This window comes from Nelumbo lutea, chromosome 2 (genome assembly GCF_056320005.1).
Source record: "Nelumbo lutea isolate HS-2025 chromosome 2, American lotus-T2T, whole genome shotgun sequence".
Classification (NCBI taxonomy): domain Eukaryota; kingdom Viridiplantae; phylum Streptophyta; class Magnoliopsida; order Proteales; family Nelumbonaceae; genus Nelumbo; species Nelumbo lutea.
In genome coordinates this window covers 5,989,026-6,007,961 of record NC_142685.1, presented here as the reverse complement: position 1 = coordinate 6,007,961, position 18,936 = coordinate 5,989,026, and the positions used below count along the sequence as shown (strand labels likewise).

Here is an 18,936-nt window from a genome sequence, read left to right as displayed (position 1 = left end):
ATCCCGGCATCCTAACCATTCTATGAGTAGCCGCGTACGCTTGACACCACCTCATGCCATAATCTCTCTCTTCAGAGGCCCATCTCCATAGCCACTTCCCTAAAAAAGCTTCATTCTTCTGAACTATGTTTCCTATCCCCAAGCCCCCTTCTTCTTTGCTTCTATTGACTATCTCTCATCTGATTAGATGATCCTTCTTCACCTCTCCTGGTTCCCACAAGAAATCCCTCATTAGTTTTTTCCAATTTCTCAGCATCCATTGGGGGAATCCTAAAGACAAAGAGGAAGTAGGTTGGAAGGTTAGCAAGTGTTTCCCTAATCAAGGTTACCCTACCCCCTATAGAGATGTAATTCTTTTTCCATGCCGCCAAACATTTGCCAAATTTCTCCACAATAGGGGACCAGAAACTACTCTCTTTAGGGTGCACCTAAGGGAAGCCCTAAGTGGGTTAAAGGCCAAGAAGAGGTAGCACAAACTAAGCACACTGCAATAGACTCTACCACACCATCCTCCAAGTTTATTCCAGCTACACAATTTTTATCCAGGTTTATCCTCAAATTTGATGCATTCTCAAAATCCCTTATTAGATTCTTAAGATTGTCCACCTTCCTTAAGTCACTCCCCTCACAAAAAATGATAATATCATCAACAAACTAAAGGTGGGCCACTAAAACGCTTCTTCTACCTAGTCTCCAACCCTTTATTAGCTCTTGCCCATCTACTTTTGAGATCAATCTACTAAACACATCAGCAACAAGTGTGAAAAGGAAGGGAGAGAGCGGATCACCTTGTCTTAGGCCTCTACTAGCTGGGAAGAAGTCCTTAATCACTCCATTCACTAGGATTGAATAATTACAGGAAGTTAGGCAACCACTTATCCAATTACACCATTTGTCCCCAAAGCCTCACCTTCTTAACACCTCCAATAAAAAACTCCAATCCACTAAATCGTAAGCCTTTTCTAGGTCCAGTTTGCACACAAAACCTTGATCGCCTTATCTCCTCATTTCCTCCACACTTTCATTTGCTATGAGAATCTGATCTATAATTTGTCTATCCTGTACAAAAGCTCCTTATGCTTAACTAATGAGTGTAAGTAGAACTGCCTTGATCCTCCTTGAGAGCAATTTTTCCAATATCTTATAGATACTAGTCACCAGGCTAATCGGCCTAAAATCTTTGGAATGTTTAGCACTAATCTTTTTGGGAACAAGATCTAGGAATGTAGCATTTACTCCAGGACTCACCACATGTTTTTCCTCAAATTCTCTTATGACCCCTATCAAATCTTCTTTGAGTATACCCCAACAATCTTGATAGAATGCCATTGTAAATCCATATGATCCTAGAGCCTTAGCTCTATCCTTAGAGAAGACAGTCTGTCTAGTCTCTTCTTCCTCAATAGTTCTTACCAGCCATCCCCTATCCATCTCATTTAAGATTGGCCAATCCTCATCCTCCACTCTCACCCGATTCTCCAAAAGGTCTTTGAAAGATTGACTTGAAGTGAGCCACAAAGCAACTAGCAATCTCCTCTTGTGATGTTATGTCTGCTCCATCAACCTCAAGATTTACTATCAAGTTTTTCCTTCTTCTCCCATTGGCCATAGCATGAAAAAATTTGGTATTCCCATCCCCTTTCTTGAGTGAAGATTGCTTGTAGCACAGGAAGCTCCTGTAATTCACAGGAATTGAAGAAATCATTAAACTTCCTCATACTAGTTGTAATGGGTTGTCTAGGATTATTTGACTATGTTGTAAATCTTATTACATTAAAGTCCCCCCTAGATACCAGGGGCCTTCCCAGAGGCCTTGGATGCCATAAAGCTCCTCCCATAACTCATTCTTCTCTCTATAATTATTTGGCATGTATACATTTGTTAGCACCCATGTGAAACCATCTTCCGCCATCCTGAATTTTAGGGATATGGAGAAATTACCTATCAGCTCCTCTATTGGCTCTACAACATCCTCCCTCCATAGAGTTACTATTCCCCTTGATGCTCCCCATGAGGGAGCTAAACACCAATTCACTCCTCTTGCTCTTCAAAACCCTCTAACCCACCTTCTATCTAGTTCTGATAGTTTGGTCTCCTGTAGCATCAGAATATCAGGTCTTTCTCTTCTAAGCAACTCCTTAATTAATCTCCTTTTCTAGCACTTCCCAACCATCTTACATTCCAATTGATGAGCTTCATAGAATCATATCACTTTAAGCCCTTAAGGACGCTAACTTCCCATCAATTAGGGGCTTTCTTCCTCTCCCCTCTACCGCTGAACTCAATATCCCCTTCAATATCTGAAATTAGGGCTTGTTCATTTGCTATGAAGTCTGACATCTGAAAGTGCAATAATTACCATAAGAGGTATATTAGTATTGGTGAACTTTTCTTTCTTCTGAAATGCAGAGAATGTTGTTTTGAATTCTGAAAATTATCAAATATCCATTTTGACCCCATATATGAGAGTTTTTGTGTCTTTTTGGGGGTATCATTGGAAAACAAAAGGTTGTATGATTGCACCTTAAGAGATAAGAGATAAGAGGAAACGAATAACCATTTTTCTCTTAAAGATAAAAGATTCCTCTTAAGAGATAAGAGTTAAGAGGAAACGACAAGTATTTCGGATAGAAAACCTAATTGGTTTGGAAATGACAAGTATTTGAAATTTATTTTTGAAAGGGGCAGGAGAAAAACCTAAAAGGTGCATATCCCCTCACTAGTGTTGTCTCTATAAGGCTAATGGTGAGACTTGTTACCACTTATTAATCTCCTGCCCCTTTGTTTCTTCTATTTGGGATTGGTTTCTCTCTTTGTTTGCAGGTGGAACCCCCCCCCGTCAAATGTACAAAGCTTATTCTCTTCTACTTTTCTCAGTTGGCTAAAGAAATGGGGAAGAATCCTATGGAGGTGTACAAGAGCTGTAGTTTGCTGGACTATTTGGAAAGAGAGAAATATGAGTGTCTTCTCAAGGAAAGAAGCAAAGAAGCCTTACTAGAAGCTATTACTCTGAGGATAGTCCATTGGGCGAAATCCATGCCTCTTTGAGGATATTTCTGCTAATGACCTGCATAGGAAGTCGAAGGAAGTGGCTGATTCAGCCCCGGTTTCTGCTGTTATTAGGTATTCTTGGTCCCTGCCATCTGTTGGATTCATTAAGGTGAACTTTAATGGCAGCAGTGAAGGAAATCCTGGTCCCTCTGGCACTGGATAGATTGATTTTCAGGAATGATGAAGGAAGAATTCTTGCTTCCTTTTCAGGTCCAATTGGTGTTGGTGATTCATTGAGGGCTGAAATATTGGCTGAATTTTTTTTTGATAATTGAAATATTGGCTGTAATTGAAGGTGTTATAAGGGACAGGGAATTGAACATTTGGAAATTGATCATAGAATGTGATTCAAACCTAGTCATTGGATGGCTGCAAAAGAGGAGGTGGGTTGGTGGAATTATGTTAATGAGAAAATGAGATTCAAATGGATGGTGTCTTGAATGGAGATTCAATTACAATGGGATGAAAAGAGATACTAATTCTTTTGCAGATGCATTGGCTAAAGAAGGGGTGGGAAGGAGTCATCTTTTCTTGGGGGGGGGGGGGGGGGGGGGGGGGGGGTACTGGCAGCTACAACTTCATCCAAAGCTGTGGTACAAGAATTTTGGTCCCCACCAACACAACAAAGGGTAAAACTGAACTTTGATGGAAGCTCTATAGGTAATCCAGGTCCATCTGGTATAGGAGGTGTTTTCAAAGATAATGAGCAGTGATTTAAAAGGCGCGCCTAGGCGCACAGGCAAGGCGCATTTCAGGGTATGCGCCTCGTCTAGGTCCTAGGCGCACGCCTGATGCGCTTTGTGCCTCAGCCCAGGCGTGTGCCTTTTTTTGAAAATTTACCCCCAATTTGATAATGTAGTTCATTCATACATCCTAATAAAATATCTTCTTAAAAAGCAATTAAAACTATAAAATCATTATTTTTTGTGTGAAAACTAAGAATTTAAGACCTAATGTGGACTTGTTTGGGCTTGCCTCGAGGGCGTGGCACAAAGGCGGCTCGTAGAATCAGGAATGTAATATGTTTTACATTACATTAGCTATGTGAAGTACTGCAATTGAGTGAAAAAAGAGATTAGAGGTTTTACATGATCGAAAATGTTTTATATGTTTGATTTTATTTTTAAATTCTCATTTGAATATGCTTTACATCTTATGTTTATGTATTTTAATTTTAGATAATAGGTTTTTTAAAACATTATTTTAAAATTTAACTTTATATTTTTTTAGTAATATTATGTTTAATATTTTTTTGGCATTTTTTGAATCTTCTGACCTTTTGTATTTTTGCGCCTTGCTTAAAAAGGCGTGCACCTCGCCTTGCGCCTTGCCTCAGGCACAAATTGACCCCTGCGCCTTGGGCTTTTAAAACACTGTAATGAAGGCAAGATAATGGCTTTGTATTCTGGTCCAGTTGGTGTTGGAGATTCTTTAAGAGCGGAAATCTTGGCATTACATCAAAGAGTAAAACTGGCCAAACAATTGGGGCTACAGCAGATTGAGATAGAGGGGGACTCCAAATTGGTAATTGGGTGGATGCAATCAAGGCAGCTGGGAATTTGGCAATATAGATAGCTGATAAGGAAAATACTTAGCATAACAAGGGAGGTGGGTGTTTGTTTCAAGTGAGTAAGGAGATCAGCAAATAGTTATGCTGATGCCTTAGCAAAACAAGGGACTGTAAGGGAGTGACTTTACTGGGCAGTGCTGTAATGTATGATGTCTATTGGATCAACCTCTTCTAATAGGGGTTGACTTCTGTATTTCAGTTTTAGATTATCTTTAATGAAGTTACCATTTCTGATATAAAAAAAAAAAAGGTCATCTTTTCTTGGCCATGTTGTAAACTGACTTTCTTGGGGAGAATTATGATAGCTTATCTCGCCCTTCTCTGATTGTATTGTATATTTTCCTTTTTTTATCAGCTGTATTGTACATTTTCTTTATTAACCTTTAATGAAATTTCAGTTATAGATCCAAAAATAATAATAATGGTTTTTTCCTCCCTTTCTAGATAAGCTAGAAGCAAACAGGGTGTGATTCAAAATGTCAAACTATCTGAGCATCCATTATAGGTTCAACCATTTATGTAACAGGCAACTATGACTGACATAATAGAGTTTCATTATAGGATATCAACAGCAAAAATAAACTCAATGGAAAGTAAGATCTATATACCTGAGTTTTAGTGTTGGAATGGATACCAAATTAAGTATTAATTCCCACTAAGAAAGAAATATTGAGGTTTGCAATGAATAAACGCAAAAGCTAAAAACTGAACTAAGAGACAATATAAACAGAAAATCAAGTTCATAGCCACAAAAAAAATACCTGCACAGCTGCTTGTATGTCTGATGTTCTAAGCTTTGCGTCACAGATAGCAGTGACAGCTTCACTAACAAATTTGCTTAGGTTGACACCACGCAACTCATCCATCATGCTTTCTCGCTGCTCTTCATTTATCTGCTTAAGTTTCTTAATAACTGCTGTATTGCGCTTGATACTAGAATCTAATGTCCTAAGAAAACCTGAGTCTGAAATGTAATTACATTTTATTTAGTTTCTGTATTTTGTATAAAAATAACCCATAAAGTTCTTACACAGAAAAACTTGGTGCTAAATTTGGTCAAATGCAGAAAACTGGTTTTTCAGGCTTTATATGATCAATTAACATTAAAAAAAAAAAAAGAACGAAGAAATACAAGAGATGAGCAGATAAGTCAGTATGAGATATTCCACAAAATGTCATAATATATTATAAGAGTTTTAAAAACATTGAACCATATTAAAGGTCTTCTTGGATAATTTGCATAAAATAGGCCAAGCATTCAAAGCCCCTTTATCTCAGAATAGCAGTTTATATTCTGATTCTGAACCCAAACTCCAACATCTTCGTTGTTTTAAAAAAAAAAAAAACATGTGCAACTTTGGAAATTAAAGTACACATTACTCATCAAAAAAATCAAAGCATATATAAACTTTACAGCGAAAAGCTTTCAAAATCATAATTATGATAGAAAGAAAATCTAATGAATTGATATATTTCCAATATGCCAGTAAGGCAATAGCCTAACAACCAATTTATTGCATCTTTGTTACAAGAAACTATCAGTACCACGAGCACAATCAATTACAATGTTTACTAACCAGGCCTTTCAGGATTCAAATTACTCTGACGTAGAGCAATTTTTGCGTCCATTGACTTTTTAAATTCATCTAGACGAGCAGCAGTTTCCTGCAACATAAAATGGTATTTAACAGCAATACTACTTGAACATGACATCTGTGAAACTTGAAATGTGCTAGATAATGAACAAAATTCACTCAAGTTGTTCATGAACAGAGAAAGGGATCATTGCTTTGATGCTTCATTGATTGCATACTTAACGTATCTCTCAACTCTTTCCAAAACCATTTTTATATCTCTAATTAACCTTAATTCCCCACAAACCCAGTGAATCGAACTCGCTTAGGAAATTAAGACAATTTATGGCATTTTCTTAGTGCCAGCAAAAGAAACTGTTGTTATCTATAACTTAAGATTAAAGTGTGAACAAGGTAACCACGTTTGCAAATAAATAAATAGTAAAAAATAGTAATTAAATAAACGAGACTCACCTCGTCGTCCTGTTTACCATGGTGTTCACCCCCAACGCGACATTCATCTTCCGGATGATCCATCTCTCTAACAAGGAAAAGCAACCAAATCATCGACCAACGTAAAACAGACTCTATTTTGAAGGAATGGACGTGGAAATTTTCGAAAGAAAACCAGATTTGAAATTCTTAAAAGTTTAAAATAGAGTAATTCTGACTTAAATTAAGCTACATCATTCAAATGAAATTCAATTATACATCGATCGAAGGGCAAGAGTGCATCGAATAAAGCATACACTCTCGAGGAAAGAGGAACTAATCTCTTTTATTTATCTAACAATTAAAATATGGAAATTTTGACAATGAACAAATGTTACAAGGTAAACGATTGGATAGGCATTCGGTGATGTACCTTGTGAATATTCTTCTTGCGCAAACCTTTTCTGAAGCTGATTAAGCAGATGGTCGGTCGACTTTGTCGCTGTCGTGAAAAAGACCGACGAGCCCCCGCCGTTTGATCCTCTCCGGCGTTCAAGCGTTTCCGTGTGCTTTAGTTTTGTAAATTGCCAATGTTCGGGGGTTGGATTCCACCGGATGAAATGGGAAAGTGAGAATTATAGTGCAGTAGTTACTGGTTAGGGTTTGAACTGTGGAGAAATAAAAAGAAGAGTATATTAGAGAAATAGCAAGAGGGGAGACCGGGAAGGACATTACTTCCCGTGGGCTTAATGGGCCCATTGGCCCAGATAATTTTCTGGCTCGCCGAAGTTGCGAGTGGGGTTTAGACTTTGGACCGGACCTGAACCTCCATACCACCCACGGTAAACCAGCATTTTTTAAAAATCGTTGATCCGGGCGGTCAAACCATTTAACTCGGCAACTAGTCACCGAAAGGTTCCTTTTTCCACCTAACCCTTTCTAAAAAAACATTGATTCAATCAGCAAACCACCAACGTAAATGGTTGAACCGATAAAGCATTCAACCCAAATAATGGTTTTGGGGTCAATTTTATATTTAATTAATTTTTAATATTTATCGCAATATGTTGATTCATTTGAACCAGATAGGTGAACCATTGGTCAAAATGATTTCGTTTCTGATTCATTGTTTACAATCTTAACCATATATTTTCATATGAAATCAGCCTCATGTGACTATTATTAAGATTGTGTTTGGAAATGTTGTAAACATGTAAAGTGTAAAACGGTCCATATAAATTGTAAAGTTGGGTTAATTTTGCATTGACAAATTTATCTTCTTACCAAACAGACTTTTAAATGTAATGGATGCAAACACGAATTCAAATAAAACACATGGCTTTTTTATCAAAAGCCCACTTTAATGCAAATTTACTTATTTTTTATTGATGTACTTTTATATCTTATTATCAATGTAAATATGTATTGAAAAATGTGTTTTGTGTCATTTGTCAATGCATAAATATAATGTTGCCAAGCACAGGCAAAAGTGAACCATAGTGCATTTTTCAAAAAAAAAGCGAACTATAGTGCAAATTTACCTTGAACCAGGATTTATACTCAATTTGCATCATTTCCAAACCCAGCCTAATAGTTTGTACCTAAAATTAACAATAGTCGACTTTTTTTTTGCAAGTCAACTAGTTATTTATTTATTTATAATTTTCTGTTGTGTATAAAATTCTGTAATTTACTGTCTTCTCTTTTTTTAGACTCCATTTGAAAGGAGTACAAATTTGTAAAATGCAAAACCTTATATTTTGCATTATTTTATATATATTTGCATAATACATATTTGCATTTTTACTCTTTCCAAACGCAGTATTCTATATTTAACCCATGTCGGTAACATCATTGATTGATTGTTCGGCCACGGATGGTGAAGAAAATGGTTCTCTCACCCCAAGGCCTAGGTTTATCTTTATCCTGATAAACCCTAGCAATGTATACTACGGCTGGACTCTCTTTCAGCCTCGGCAATTTCTGGGCTTCTATTCGATTGGAGCCGTCTAAACGTCTCATCATCCATTCTCACCCTATTCATGATCTCGTTCGTTCAATTCAATTACTCATATAGTCATATGATACTATGGAGGGGTAAGCTTGCTAATTGATGGATGCTTGCAAATTTTTTTACAATTATTGCAAGTATACCGAGATTGATCTTAATGGTGGCAACTTTACGTTCTCGTATGATACCAACATTTCTCGCCAGATAGGGCTTTTTTATTCCATTATCATTGTTTGTGCTGCTTTAGGGGACTAGTAAATTTGTAGTGCAATTTTAGATGATGAAGATAGTAATATACGTTCAAATATTATGTCCCAAAGAGAGTAATATTATGTCTATAAAATAATTTCATATTAGAGATGTTCTATATGTTTTCTACAAATATTATGTAATTTTTTGTATATTTTGCGTTTTTGTCTTTCTTTAATTTTTATTATTTGATTATGACATAATAGCCTGACCCATTTGACCCAAATGATTGAACTGCTTACCTAATACCTAGAGAGAAGGACGATTTCATTTTTTGGTTCAATGTTGAAAAAAAAATGAGATTTAAGGTCCGTTTGATTTGCAGACAGGACTGAAAGTAATTTTATTAGTATATTTATTATTTTCTTATTACTTTATTGATATTTTATGAATATATAATTATTATTTTATTAGTATTTAATAATTAATACCTTGGTATTTATTATTAATTTATTACTTTCTTATTAGTTTATTAATTTTTATCATTTTGATTATTGTTTTAGAATTAATTTATTATTATTAAATAATTAATATGTTAGTATTTTATTATTATTTTAATTATATTATATATATTCTTGTACTTAATTATTCTTATTATTTAACGAATAATATTTTAGCTTTTTATTGTTAGTTTTTTTTTATTATTTTATTAGTATTTATCTTTAATTTATGAATATTTTATTAAAATATAATTATATTATTATTACTTGAATATCTTTTATTATTATATTTTATTAATAATTTTTTTATTATTATATTTTATTGTTATGTTCTTATTGGTTTATTGATATTTTATTATAGTATGATTATTTTATAAATATTTTACTATTATTATTATTATTATTATTTTATTATTTTATTGTTGTTGTTGTTATTATTATTGCTATTATTATTATTATCTTATTATTACTTTCATAATATTTTATTTTTTAATTATATACTTATTTTTATTATTATTACTTTGATTATATTATATTAATATATTTATTATTTTATTATTAATATATTATTACTATTAATTAATTAATTAATATTTAATTAACATTAGGGTTTGGGGGCCTTTTGTCATGAGTTATTTATTTCTTGATATACTCTCGTATGGGAATCCCATTCCCAAAGGGAAGCCTAGAATGGCTATTCCCCTAAGAATGGGAATCGACATCCCATTCCACCATATGGGCGTTAGTACCTTAATGAGAGGAATTTGAGTGAGGTGAAAAATAATAGTTAAAACTATATGTTTTGGCTTCATAATTAAAAAGGGACTAAATTTAAATTTCATTTTTTTATATTTTCATGTGGATAAAAGTAATTCTTATTTATGAAACTTGTTTTTATTTTATAAGATGAATATACAATTCTAAGAGATGCGTCCAAATGTTTTTTTGCAAAATTTATGTATTTTTCATATTTGTAAGTTTTTATTATTTAATTATGACATCAAATATTGACAAATTTGACCTAAGAGTTTAATTGTTGACCTGGATCAAATAGGAAATCAATTTCATTTTTTTGGTTGGTTTTGAATTTGTATTTCATTTCCATTGTCAATAAAAACAAATTTTATTTATGAAACTTATTCTTCTTTAATATGATTAATAAAATATCAAAGAAATTGCCCATTTTGTATACATTTTTATTTATTTTTTGAATTTCTTAATATTTTTAAATATTTTATTATTAATTATGATATCATGTATTCACCCAATTAACTTACCCACCAATTTGATGGAAGAATAAATTTGTTTTTTTCGCTAGTTTTAAAAAATGATAAATTGCTAAAACCTCCCCTAAAGTTTTTGAACATTGTTGAAATCTCCCATAAAGTTTGGTAATTGCAATCGCCTCCCTTGAACTTTCTAACACGGTTGCAAGTAGGCCCCCTCTTTAAAATCCTCTAACAAGAGGCACACAAATGTTAAAAATACCCATGCAAGTACTATTGAGGCTGGTTTTTGCATAACAAACAATACAAACTTTATGAACAACAACAAAAAAATAAGTTTAAATTGCAACTTTGAGGGATTCATATGAAGGGAACAATTATAAAATAATTCAATTTTGGAAAAGAGATTGGAAGGGTTTGGGGAAGTGATTGATATGAAGGGAAATTTTGGAAAATAAACATTTTATTCAAATTAACTATATGGTTATTTTGGACATTTTCATACCTCTTGTTTGATGATTATAAGAGAATGGGTCTACTTGCAACTGTATTACAATGTTTAGAGGAGTTGATTGCAATTACCCAACTTTAGGGGAGGTTTTCAACAATTGTCAAAAACTTCAAGGGAGGTTTTAAAATTTTACCCCTTAAAAAACATGGGTTTCATATTGTTAAAAAGTATTTGATAAACATGGGTTTCAAATTACTTTTCAAAATATTTATATTTATACTATTAAAATTAATGTTGTGTCTTTACTATGCAAAATTTAATGATGAAAAAATATATCTTAAATATAGAGTTTAATGAGAGAATATATCCAATTAGTTTAAAATTTTACATTCAATTTCCGTCATTAATAAAAACATTCATTATTTATCATACTTATTATTGTTTAATATGTTAAATGTACGATGCTAAAATGTTTCCCGTTATTTTTTATTTTTTATATTTTTTGCATTTTATCTATTTTTTTATTTTTATTATTTAATTGTGGCAACATGGATTAAAACCCATTTGACCCAAAATGGTTTAATTTCTTACCATCACCTAAATGGAAATACTATTTTTTCCTAAGTAGATTTTAAAAGTACAAGTTTTTATGTTATTGGAATTATTAATTTATTATGTATGGATTTAATTAATATAACTTAATGATGTGAAGAAACAAAAATGTTTTAAATATATAATTTAATGAAGGTGAATGTAAGTTAATTCCTTAAATATTGGATTTAACGAGAGGTAATTGAATGCATTGAATATCTTAAAATTACATATTTTCAACTCATTTAATATCAACAACTGATTACCCTCCCTCAATTTTTATCAATAAATTTAAATATGGAGGGGTAAATTTTGTCCTTAAAATATTCCATAAATATTAAGGAGGCTATTCGTGTTTTTTAAAGTAGTATAGATGTTTGGAACCGTGGCCATTTTTCAAAAAAAAAATAGTGTCACATCGGATCCACATAGACGTTTCAACAAATGCCCTTGTATCTCATTGTTTGGTTCAGTCGATTATTAAAAATTCAAGCATGCCTCGAAATTTGGTGTTTCATGCATCGGTGAGCCATTTCCCCCAATGGTTGATTGATGTTTATCCTATGTGGTGCTTACCAGTCAATACATACATGAAAAACGGTGATGAAAATCACCTTACCAAACAACATGGTGTTGCTCACTGCCTACGTGGTAGAAGCGTTTTTTTTTTTGTGAAAAAACGGGTATTGGAAGCATGGGCGTTTTTTCTTGAAAATCAGTCCCAAAAAGCGCCCATGCTTCCAAACAACATGTTAGTAAGTGTTTGGCATTGGTGCATTACTTCATAGCCATTTTTTGTTAGAAAACGGTGTTGAATCTATTACACCGTTTTATGAGAAATTTGCTTTTTTTTTTTTGTATTGATGCTACCATATATGATGTTTTATGGGGAAAGGCATGAGTTTTATTTGGCATCAATGCTCTATAATGGTTTACATGATTCCACGTGATGGTACTATTGGCAGCAACGATTACGAAAACGAGAAGATGCCAAATTCAACATTTTCTCGAACCACGCTTTCCTGAATTCGGCATGACTGTTTTTTGAAACAACGATTCCAAACAAGGCTGCATTTCTTGCCACACCGTTTTTTCTGATGTTGAGTAATTTTCTGAAGCAACGACATCAATGCCAAACACCGCATTAAGTTGCTTACTTATACCAAGTTAAAACACCTTGGTTATCGTATACCCAATAGCGGTAAAATAACCGAAACCCCCTCCTCCTGTCCTCTGTCTACGACTCCGTCATCCTCTTCCTCTTCCAAACACCCTTCTCTCCTCTCCTCCACCTGCAGCTCCGTCATCCTCTTCCTCTTCAAAATCCCATCATCCTCTCCTCTATCTTGTCATCCTCTTCCTCTTCGAAACCACCTCCTCCTCTCCTCCGCCCCGTTATCCTCTTCATCTTTGAAACTCATCTGCCTCACCATCCTTTTTCCTCTTCAAAACCCCTGCCTCCTAGAGAAGACGACAAAGAGCGTCATTAGAGCAATGACAGAGACTTTGCAACTGAAACCCTACATATGAGACTTAGCAAGACGACAAGAACATGACAAGGAAGGCATCTAATGAGGAGACCTTTTTGACGAAGGTTATGGTTTTCTGGCACCGCCCTATGTCTAGTCTATAGGGTCACAGAGAATGGCCGATGCTACTCAACGGAGGCAACTTCTGTGTTCTTTGCAATTTTGAGATGTTTTTATCAAATTTTCTCTTTATTTAATGTTGTTTTTAGTTGAAAACTTGAAAACCTAATTGTGATACATATTTTTGAATTTTTAGTTTTTGTCGTTCTTTGAAATTTCCATTTTTCTTGAAATTGGTAAGATTTTCTATAATTTCCACAATTATTGTTTTTTTTTTTTTTTTGAAATCGATATGGTTTTCTGCATTTTTTACAACTATTGTTTGTAGATTCTTTTAGTTGAAACATATAAATTTTGAATTAGATTTTTTATTATTTTCATGCTTTTTTGTAATTTTTTATTTTTTGGCTGAAATATATATTTATGATTTTTTTGTTCTTATTTTCTATAATTTTTGCTTTTTTTAGTTAAAATACATTTTTTTATTTTTTATCATTTTATGCATTTTCTGTATTTTTTTTGCTAAAAATACATTTGTGATAGCGGTGCAATTATTTATGTTTTTTATAGCTTCTCTTCTATACTTTTATTTAATTGTTTTATTACTTTCCAAGTTTTTTTTCTACAATTTATGATGTTTTACACTAAATGTACAAGGCAATTGGGGCCATAAAGGCATTTTAGCCATAAAAATATGTTTAATAAGGTTGAATCATCATTCATGGGCAGTTTGGTTATAAAATTTGTATTTATGCTGGCATGGACAACTTCCGACAATGAACGATAGTGGTACTCTAACGGATGGTGAGTTTTGGAAAACAAAGCTTACTGATATGGGTTTTCCTGGACATTTTGAAAAGTTATGGTGAGTTTAAGATAAATGCTGAAAAGCAATTGTGAGTTTTAGACAATTTCACAACTTTTTTTAGCCATTTTGTTAAATATAAACATTTACGCATTTTTTAGGGGGTCATTAACTTTGGTTAAAGTGTTTATCTAGACAAATATTTTTTTACAAACACTTATCATGGTGTGTTATTTTGTTTCTTAGACAAGGTAAAATAATGATAACAAACTGAATAATAGTTTCACTTGGTTTGTTAGCTAGTTCACTCCATATTGATGCGGATTCTATTCTTGCAATCATCGAATTTGGGAAGGGGGGTTATTAGTGGTGTGTGTCACAAAATACCCAAAAAAATTGGGCAAATTTTTTAAACTACCCTTATGGTTTAGCTAATTAACTAAGTATACCCTTACTGTTTGACTATTGTCTAACGCTATCCCTACTGTTTCAGACATATGACTAGTTATACCCTTACCGTTAACATCTGTTAATATTCTGTCAAAACCCATACACACGTGACACTACGTGACATTTAATTTTTTTAAAACCCAATATTACCCTTGTCCCCTTCCTCTCGATTGACAGGTCCGACACCCCTTTCCTCCTCCAACCTCTCTCTCTCTCTCTCTCTCTCTCTCTCTTCTATCTTTCATTCTCTTTCTTCCTTTCCTCCTTTTCTTTCTAAAACAAGACACCCTCCTCCAACTTCTCTTCCCTCATAGAAGAGCAACAAGAACTTTCATAGCAACCATAGCAGATGGAGCCACTGTAGAGATAGACGATAGCGGAGAAGAAATCGTGAAGACCATGTACGAGCTGGAAAAAACTCCTCATGCTGAGATATTCTCTCAACCTTCTTTCCTTTTCTTCATCTCTATGAACCCTAGATGAGATCACTTCTCTTCCCCATGATCTTAACCCTGGATCTTTTCCTCATCGTTCATTTTACTCTTTTTCTCACCATCTCCCTCTTCCCCCTCTCTCATTCTTTAAGAGAAAAAAGTAGAGAGTAAGGCAAAGGTGGTGGCAGCGGCGCTAGTGGTCATTCCTCTACCCAGTGCCGCCGTCGCCACCTCTATCTCCACCCACCTCCGACAACGTTGCCGGAGGCGGAGGCGAAGGTGGTGGTGTTGGGCAGAGAAATGACCACCAGTGCTGCCGTCGCCACCTCTACCTCCGACCACCTCCGACAATGTTGTTGGAGGCGGAGGGTGGCAGCGGGCAGTGGCACTAGTGAACAAATGGCAAGAAGAAGATGATGAATAGTGTTTTTGCACTTTATTGATATTATTTTAAAAAGTTAACATATCTTTGAATTTTTTTAAAATATTCTTTTTATTGATATTAGACCCCAAAAGTTGCCCTTATATACTATTATCCCTTTTTTTTGGGTACAATTTTGTCAATTTTAATATTTACTACATGCTAATGAGGTTATGGTGTTGGCATCTTTTGATCTAAATGGTTGAACAGTACCCATGGCTCAAAGGAGGAATGTATCATAAATTTATGGATAATTTCTTCTATTTTTTTTTTTTGACAGTTCATTTCTTCCATTTTTTTGAAACATCCGCTAGAGCTTTTACCAATCACCCAACCCCGGGTGAATTTTGATAGATTCTTACTTGATTTGTTATGACTTGTATGATGTGGTTGTTTGGCTACATGTTTTTTTTAGTGGATATCATGTCTTGCTTGCCTTTATGGCATCGTAGTTGAACTTTCCTCTCACTAAACATGAACATAACACTATGCGTATTTTTTCGCATAAAGTAACTACTCTCCGTTAAATTGAGTGCGATAATCCTTTTGGACTGCACTCCACCTCAGAACTTGCACTACTACTTTTGCAGATTGACTGGTTCGAGTGCAAATTCTGGTTTTTGCAATATGTTTGGCATTGTTTTACTTGTCTGCGAGGAGAAAAATGGGAGTTAAAATGATATAATCCCCGTCTTTTGTCAAATATAATAAGACAAAGGAGGGGTGCCCATTTTGCAAAGAGTGCAAATGTCATCAATTCTAATTCTGAAGTCGGGGCTCAGTTGTTTGCAGTGCAAGTATAAATTGGATGCAAATTTGCACTGATGCAAAAATTATGACAGTGCAAATGATTTGATTATAGATCCTGACATCTTTTTGTTTCAGATTTCAGCCTGTTTTGTTTGGCTCTAGTACAAATGAAGTAAATTAAGATGTGAAATAGAATAAAGTAAAATCGAAAATAAAATTAAACGATAATTTGTATATTTTTTTATTTGCACTCTTATACATTTATGCTAGTTTAAATAAAATTGCATTGTACTGCAACCAAATACAACCTTAGGCTCAGTTTGGAAGGAGTACAAATACAATTATGTACAGTATAAATATATACAAAATAATAGAAAGTACATAGTTTTGCACTCTACATATTTGTATTTGTACTCCTTCCAAACTGAGCCTAAACTTACATGCGTTGTGCATGTATGCAGGCAAAGCTAAAAGGTAAGGGTCCACTTGTTTTGCGGTGACAAGGGTTTGGAATCAGAATCAGAATGATCCATTATAATTCCAATCGTCTGAGGGAATGTTCATTCCCTCCCCCTCCCTTGTTTTGCGGTGACAAGGGTTTGGAATCAGAATCAGAATGATCCATTATAATTCCAATCGTCTGAGGGAATGTTCATTCCCTCCCCCTCCCTTTGTGGATGAGGTTCAATTCTAGTTGATTCCAATTATGATCCGAACCAAACTGACCGGAGAAATAGACCATTCCATTTCCGATTTTAGTTTCAACATACATGACACATTTTGATTATACTTCATAAGGTAGTATTATGGCTTGATTGATTTACCACCATTACTGTTGTTACTGCTTCCTACTTGATTGTTATTGATCATTGATCGCCATGGCCTCCAAATCCAAGACGGGTGGAGTCCTAATATATAAGGCCATGTTTGGGCGTGCTTATGTTAAAAATAAGTACTTGAAAACAAATGCTTATTTGAATAAGCATTTATTTGCATTTAGCACCTAACTTTTTCATGTGCTTATTTATTTTATATTTGGCTTTTGGTAGTATTTTTCTCCAATAAGCACTCAAATAAGCATTTTTTACTATTTTGTCCTTCATTTATTTTCAAATTTTATGAAAGTACTTGTATAAAATTATTTTTTCAAAAGCACTTTTACGAAAGTATTTTTATAAAAACACTTATGGAAGTACTTTTATAAAAGAACTTTTACAAAACTATTTTTATAAAATTCAATTAAGGATAGTTTAATAAGTGGTGTTTTAAAATTCAACTAGGGATAATTTTGAAAGAAAAAGTTGAATAAGTGCTTAAAAAACTAAAATTTGGGCTTAAAAAATAAACCCTTATTTTTAAATAAGCACTTATTTGTGGCTTATTTCCCAAACACCAATAAGTGCTTAATGGTATTATCCCAATCCAAATAAGCACTTATTTTTAAACACTCCCAAACATGACCTAAGTCCCTGATGCTTTCTATTGGAACTAGCGGAACGGGCCCCCACGGGCTGGGAGACTTTAAATTGGTATCTTATCTTTCTCCAACTAATCAAAGTGTGTGCCATATTCTATGAAAGAAATATAAAATTATAAATGGATTTTTCAAAAATAAAAAATTTGCATAAATGGTCAAAAGTTTGCATATATGGTCAATGTCTTGACTCTTGATATGGTGATTCAAGTAGGAGTGGATTTGAGATGAACCGAACCGAATAGCTAACTATTCAAGCTTGGCTCGCCAAAGTAGTATGAGGTTTGAGTTCGAGCTCAAGCTCGGTTCGAAATAGAACTTTGATCGAACTTGGCTCGAGTTAAAAGCTCGTAAACTCGAGCTCTACTTGAGAAAAATGTTTTATAAATAAATAAATAAATAAAAAAAATATATATATATAATATCTTTTATTCGATACTTAAAAAATTAAGAATTATAATAATTAGTTATTGTTATATATAAAAATAAAAATATTATATATAATATTTTCTATAATAATAATAACAATTATTATTATTATTTTTATTATTATTATTCTATATTCGAACCGGCTCGCAAGCCTCACAAACCAAGATTTATTAGGCTCGAACTTGACTCGATTAATAAACGAGCCTGTAAATTAGGCTCGAACTCAACTCAAAGCTCGATTGAAATCAAGCCAAACCGAGCTTTTCATAAGCCAAGCTTGACTCATGACCACCCCTAATTTAGGGTTTCAGAAAGTACGGTAATCGTTCATTTTCTTTCACAAACAAAACAATCAAACGAATAGGGAAGCAAGTTTGGTGTGAGCAGTGCATTAAAAGTTTAAAACCAACCCAAAGGTTGGATCATATTTTAAGATGGTTAAACGGTTCAACTGTCTTGCTTGAATGGTTTGACTTTTCATAGGCCCTAAGTTTAAACTTACATACAAGTTCACCCAAACAATTTTCATGAGCAATAAAAAGAGCGAAGTATTAAGAGGCCTTTTCTCTTTCGCCACTCCCTTTTTTTCTCTCCCCATTATCACACCAACCAATTCTTTTTTTTAGGGTAAACTACAGACTGCCATTTTGCATTTGAGTTCGGCTTCAGCCAGGGCAAGCTCTAAAAGCGCATCGTTCAAGTTTTGGGGGCCGACAACCCACTTTATTACCTTGTTGACCCAGCCTTCACTTAGTAACAATATAAATAATGTTTTAACAAAAAAGTTTGGGTGGCCAAGGACTCTGTCAATATATTTGGCTCCACCCCTGGTTGGGATCTGAAAGTCTAGGGTCAGTATTTGTCACGGATGAAAGTTTGGGAGCTAAGTGCCACTACCCTTAAAATAGTGGTGGCAATTTGTAATTTATCTTTCTTTCTTTTTTTTTCCTTTTAATCTCCCCACCATATTTGTTGAATCCTACTTCCTA

The 18,936-nt window shown here is 34.0% G+C and overlaps 1 protein-coding gene across 4 annotated transcripts in view; it reads right to left on the bottom strand.

Annotated features, from left to right (window-relative positions):
- The window catches only part of LOC148868281 (regulator of nonsense transcripts UPF2), a 47,424-nt gene extending 40,083 nt beyond the window's left edge, over nucleotides 1–7,341 (bottom strand). Inside the window, exons 1-4 of one of the 4 annotated variants that reach the window (XM_088973194.1) lie at nucleotides 7,061–7,341; nucleotides 6,670–6,736; nucleotides 6,199–6,286; nucleotides 5,383–5,585 (exon numbers count right to left, since the gene is read on the bottom strand). In XM_088973194.1, the coding sequence (XP_088829320.1) occupies nucleotides 5,383–5,585; nucleotides 6,199–6,286; nucleotides 6,670–6,732 (354 nt within the window). In that variant the 5' untranslated portion in view covers nucleotides 6,733–6,736; nucleotides 7,061–7,341. The remainder of the gene's footprint in view (nucleotides 1–5,382; nucleotides 5,586–6,198; nucleotides 6,287–6,669; nucleotides 6,737–7,060) is intronic. The other 3 variants (XM_088973195.1, XM_088973196.1, XM_088973197.1) reach the window with 3 other exon arrangements.
- Between the last annotated feature and the right edge of the window lie 11,595 nt (nucleotides 7,342–18,936).